This window comes from Phodopus roborovskii, unplaced genomic scaffold, assembly GCF_943737965.1.
Source record: "Phodopus roborovskii unplaced genomic scaffold, PHOROB, whole genome shotgun sequence".
Lineage (NCBI taxonomy): Eukaryota > Metazoa > Chordata > Mammalia > Rodentia > Cricetidae > Phodopus > Phodopus roborovskii.
This window is the reverse complement of record NW_026126415.1, coordinates 908185-914326: the sequence shown is the minus strand read 5'-3', so window position 1 is coordinate 914326 and position 6142 is coordinate 908185. Positions and strand designations below refer to the sequence as shown.

The 6142-nt window shown below is 43.2% G+C and overlaps 1 protein-coding gene across 1 annotated transcript; it reads left to right on the top strand.

Moving 5' to 3' along the window:
- The first annotated feature begins 1886 nt into the window (after window positions 1-1886).
- On the top strand, window positions 1887-5468 carry Gpx8 (glutathione peroxidase 8 (putative)). Its single transcript, XM_051183075.1, has 3 exons — window positions 1887-2152; window positions 2628-2889; window positions 4875-5468. Exons 1-3 carry the CDS (start codon window positions 1949-1951, stop codon window positions 5036-5038), a joined length of 630 nt encoding a protein of 209 aa, XP_051039032.1. The 5' UTR covers window positions 1887-1948; the 3' UTR covers window positions 5039-5468.
- The last annotated feature ends 674 nt before the right edge of the window (window positions 5469-6142 follow it).

Below are 6142 nucleotides of genomic sequence, written 5' to 3'. Positions count from 1 at the left end.
CCCTCGCCCCCATTGAAAGAAGGCTGGTGGGTTTCCTGGACTAGATCGTCCCTCTGCGAGAAATGTTTAGTGTGATACATGGACGGTCTGACAGCCGTCTAGAATAGGCAGATTGTGTCTAAGTAGTGACAAATCCCCAGTAGCTGAGAAATGATATCAGATTGGATGTCTTATTAGTGGGTCTTCCTAGAAGGCATGTGACATGTTTTCAGTGTTTGACCCTCCTGAGACTTACGGACCGTTAAATTAATGCACTGACTCCCAGTTTGTCCTTGAGAAGAAATATGTACTTGCTATAATGATACATTCTATCTGGGGATAACAGCATCAACCTGTAGTCCCAGCTCTATGGGAGGCTGAGTCAGGAGGATCAGAAGAGACCACAATCTCAGCACCAGTCTGGACAAGGCAAGATCCCATTTCAAACAGAAAAACAAGGGCCAGTGAGATGGCTCAGAGGTTAAATGTGCTTGCCACCAAATCTGACAACCTGAGTTCAACTCCCAGGAACCACATGGTAGGAGAGGACCATCTGTCACAAGTTGTCATTTGATCTATACACATGAGCAATGCTACTCAGGCACGCACACACACACACCACACACACACACCAGAAGCTGGGGACAGGGCCTCTAAAACACCAGGGGTGACAGAAAGCCAGCATCTCAGCTCACTCTGGACTTCCAGGACACACACAGTGCCACCAAGCGGAAAGTTCAGAATTTCCTGTATGGTAAACAGTAAGTTCTAAGGTGACTGAGGGACATGTAGCCCTTTGCTGCCTCTGCTTTCCATCCCTAATAATTGTGAGTATCAGAACAAAGTTGGTACAAGCTATAGCCAAAGAGAAAAGCAAAGTGAACGTTACAGCAATTAGTGGATGTGTCTGCAGAGGTGTGGGTTTGCAGGTACCATTTTGGGTTTCTAACTGGATTCTGCTTTTTTCCTGTAAAAATGCTGGTTTAATATAGAGCCCAGTATTTTTCAATCTACATGTTGGAATCCGTTGGTGAGTAATAAAATCCTGTATCAGAACCATGCCCTCTCAAAACTGCCATGGACAGGATTACAAAGTAATTCAACAATTATTTCATGAAACTTCCCAGTAGTGTGTGTGCATGTATGTGTGTAGTATGTATGCGTGTACATATATATGTATGTGGGAGGGGGTATTTGTGTGTATGTAGGGGGAATATGTGTATGTGTGTGTGTGTGTGTGTACCTGGGTATGTGTGTGTACACCTGTGTGTATGTGCCTACTATGCGTGTGTGGTTATGTTATAAAGGATATATCTTGCCAGTTGTGATGACAAAACTATGAAGAAAAAAGCCACTGTAGTTTCTGATAGAGAAAAGATGTTAGTTTTGCCTTATGACTTTCTATTTTTGCTGTATTCTCCTGGCATCTGTTGCCTTCACAGGATGAAGTCAGAATAAATAAAATGGCCTTTTCAGACCTTCAGTGCTCTATCGTGTGTTCCTCATATTCATAGAACACGGTTAATAAATACATAAACTGTAAGTTCTTTGTGGTCACGCGCCATATTAACAGACCACATTAATCTGTTCTCTGAAGTATTCCTGGGTGTTACTCAATCCTCAACAGCCAATCCTTGGCTGGGTGAACACGGGATGCTGAGCTGGATTAAGCACCCATTTCCAAGTTACCGGAGCACCATCTGCTGGTGAAATGTTTACTTAGACAGGGGCGTGGTAAGGATCCGGAAAGACGATACCAATTTTTCTAGCCAAAAATGGTTAAACTGCAACCACATTATAAGTACATTGAAACTTTGCCGCATTTCTGACTTCGTTTGATTCTTCTGGGAAGGGTCGTTTAGCAGCCCAAGGGACCCTGAGCCCTTCCGGCTCCCTGTAGGCTGCGCGGGTTTCAAGTTTCAGCCCCTCCTTGAATTCCAGCCTGCTGAGACTCCCAGAGTCATCCAAAATGGAGCCCTTCGCTGCATACCCCGTGAAATGTTCCGGCTCCAAAGCAAAGGTGTTCGCCGTGCTGCTGTCTATGGTTCTGTGCACCGTGATGCTTTTCCTCCTGCAGTTAAAATTCCTGAAGCCCAGAATCAACAGCTTCTATTCCTTTGAAGTAAAGGATGCCAAAGGAAAGATCGTGTCTCTGGAAAAGTTCAAAGGCAAAGTAAGTCTTGGGATTTTTACTTCTCTTGTTCCTCGGCCTTGATACTTCTTCTCACGGTAGAGTAGGGTTCGATACAGTCGTAAATCGGAATGTAGTCGTCAGAGCAATGTCGCTAGCTGTCCTTGTAGTTAACAGAGTTCTAAGAGCTTTTAACGTCCAACCCACAAGGCTGCTCTTTTTCTCGAAAGCTGCTTTCGTTTTCGTGCGGACTTGATGCTGTGATCTAAACGATGCTCTGTAGCTATGGTGAGATCCGCTAAGAAAAGCGTTAGTTATGTAATCTACGTGATCTAACTGTAGTGCCCTAGCCCATTCATCTGGGTTATGGTTAATAAAGTTGGACCTGTTTAAAAATACGGAATCTATCAGAGGTTGTATTCTTCCTAAATGGTTTAGGATTTTAACTGCCTGAAGCATTTTTTTTTTTTTAATCTTCTGCTTCTCTTTCCGGTGGGTTTTTTTCTTTTTCCGGGAGGCTTCCCTAGTTGTAAACGTGGCTAGTGACTGCCGGTACACCGACAAAAGTTACTTGACCCTCAAGGAGCTGCACAAGGAGTTTGGGCCCTATCACTTCAACGTCCTGGCTTTCCCATGCAATCAGTTTGGAGAATCGGAGCCCAGGTCCAGCACGGAGGTAGAATCTTTTGCAAGAAAAAACTACGGAGTCACATTCCCCATCTTCCAGAAGATTAAGATCTTAGGGCCCGAAGCAGAACCTGCGTTTAGATTTCTTGTTGGTAAATATCTACCCCTGCCTCAACGTTGCTCAACACTTTTCATTTCATACATTTTACATACGTGTGATAGAGAAAGATAGACAGTTCAGGACCATCATTCCTATTCCATTTAAAATAGTTTTACTGGGGAAAACTTCATAAAACCGTCACACATCCAACTTTCTAGAAGTTATACATCTCTGAAATCAGCGTGTTGAAGTCTTAGATGGCAAAATTGAGCGCTGATGTGCTTTATCTCTTAATGACATTCATGTTGAAGACCGTATGTGAGACGAGGCTGCTCCACAAAGGCTTTCCCTGAGTACTTCGGCTCTCCCATCATCTACCTCCCTAGCCTTTGGACAGTAGCCCACCCCAACTAAAGCTTTGTGAGTATCTGTGGCCGAGCACCATTAACTGAGTGTACCTTTACGTTTAGTTTCACGGTGGTCTTTTTTATCTGAGACACCATCCTCAAGGCTGACCTGTTGTTTTACTGGGGTTTTGCTGAAATTCGAAGCAAAATAGCATGCTTATTTTCGGAAGTCAGTCGTGTGAGGCTTTCTCTATAATTAAGCTAGCCATAGTCATCTATTTAAAGCGTGTGTAGCACAGCGAACAGGAACCTGTGGCTTTTCTTTCTGGGGCTTACTGTAGAAAGCAGAGCAGGAGCCCTGAGGGAAGCGTCTGAGTATAATCTAACCAGGACTCTGTCAAACAGAAAACGTGAAACCCAGCTCACCTCACAGAACCAAAAGGTCAACAGACTAGAGAGCTTGCACTGAGCTTAGACAGAGAGGGTAGGAGATCCCGGAGCTCAAGCCCACTGGTCCAGGAAGGACTGCCCATAGCAGCTCTGCCTCTGCCACTGACTGCTTTATCAACTTCAGGCCCTCCCTTTTTCTCATAGACAAAATGCTGGAGATACTTATGCCCATCTCTTGAGGTTGCCAGGAGCACTGGACTTATTTAATCCATTTGAACACTGAACCAGGCAAAGAGTAAGGGTTGACTTTAGTTACTGTACCTTTCCTGTGAGAGACATTTGTATTCACGTATATGAGTGTTTTCCCTGCGTGTATGCATTTGTACATGTGTCTGGTGTCCAAGTAAGCCAGAAGAGGGCATCAGATCACCTAAAACTGGAGTCACGCCGTTGTGAGGCGACATGTGGTTGCTGGGAATGGAACCCCGTCCTCTGCAAGCCTAGTGCTCACTCTTAACCAGTGAACCATCTCTCCAAGCCCTTACTGTATCTTTCTCTCGTATTCATCAATATTACAGACACAGATCCAAAATGACAAAAATGAAAAAAATCCACATTTATTACATATTTAGCAAAAGAATGTCATGCTTTCTCAAAGTGATCATTTCAAATCCCTTGCCATTTTTGGCCATTACACATTATTTCGTTAAATATAAAAAATCAATTTGTACTTTCCTATTACCAAAGAACTTTATATTTTATATTCTAAAATGTTAACAAAAACAGACTGGATGTGGCCATCCCAGTGTTAGGAGGGTGGAGGCTTGGGGGTTCAGGACTTCAGGGTTGGATTTGGCTTCATAGTGAGTTCAATGTTAGGCTAGGCTATATAGTGAATTTCAAGTCAGCCAAACATTGAGAACTAAATATTAAACTTGCTAGGTTTTGCTGGGCCTGGTGGAATTCACCCATCTGTTAATCCCAGGATCCAAGAGGCTGAGTCAGAAGGATCACAAGTTCAAGTCCAGCTTAGGCTGCAAAACAAAAGATCAACAAATCTAAAATACATAGCTTTGTTTCGTGTCCTGACTCTCATCAGTACGGTCTTCTATAAAGCCAAGAATGCTGAAGTCCCTTACTGACGCCTTGAGCTCAGCTCTGTGTGCCTGTTATACTTTGTTCGTCGTAGTATGACAGGCCTAGAACCTGATTATGATGTTGTCACACATGCAGATGTAATGAAACCGAAAATCTTGACAAAGAAAAAAAAAATAACGACAATATATTCTGAAATTTTTAGATTCTTCCAAGAAGGAACCAATGTGGAACTTTTGGAAGTATCTGGTCAACCCCGAGGGACAAGTTGTGAAGTTCTGGCGGCCAGAGGAGCCCCTGGAAGCCATCAGACCTCACGTGTCACAAATGGTTGGGCAAATGATTCTTAAGAAGAAAGAGGACCTATAAAAACATCACGGTCAATCCAGCACAACCGGATGGAAAGATGACCTTGGAGGGTTCCGTCTCCTGTTGGGTTCTGACAGATATGGTACTAAAAGGTTTTTAAAGGCCATCCCACTACTCAGTTGCAATGGATGTCCACAAAATAGTGAACTCTTTACCCAAAGAGTAAAAAAAAACATAAAAGGAGGGGGAGGCCAAAGATTCATGATGAAGTACTTCATTTGACCCAAAGGAACAATCTAGAAAGTTCAGTAACCACTATGCTTCCGTTTCTTTTGTAACTTTCTCTGGGGTTGGCCCTTATGGGAAAACTAATGCCCAATGTCACTGTGTCACCTGAAGAACACTGTGTGGGTGACATTTTTATAGTAACTAACTGTAAGTGGCTACACAGATGCAATAAAAGATAAAATCAATGTTGCAAAATATAAAATGCTTTTGTTTTTGTTTTCTTGTTTGTTTGTTTTTTTTCTTTGGGACAGGGTTTTCTCTGTATGGCTCTGTTTATCCTGGAACTCACTCTGTAGACCAGGCTGGCCTCGAACTCAGAGATCCGCCTGCCTCTGCCTCTGCCTCTGCCTCCTTAGTGCTGGGATTAAAGATTAGAGCCACCTCACCCTCCAAACTGCAGGCTTTCAAATCATTACCCTGATGTCTTTGTTTCACACACAGGTTTTTATTTGCTGTTTCTTTAATATAGGTTTAAATGTTTTATTGAGTCTGGCCAAATTGTTGCTTCTAAGTGATTTGAAAACAGCATCATTTCTGGCCCCTCCATAACTAGATTGTTAGAATTGAGGTTAGCTTTAACACTGAGTAAAATCTGCCAAGTATAGGAAAAAGGACACAAGAATTCAATGCTGTGTCAGTCTGATACTCAAAACCACAAACTCCACCTTCAGAGAGTCAAAACTCCAGTGCAAAGGTGGCGATTGCAGCCATGTAAGTCCTCAAATTCTAAAACCTGGGCCTCGTGCAGAGATATTTGTATGTTTTCTCCCATAGCCAGGATCTTTGTGGTGTCAGCCTTGTACGGAGCAAAGTGGCCTGTCCCGTTGGTTAAGGTGAGTTCCTGCCCTGTGAAACGCATTGTGACTGCATAAAAGA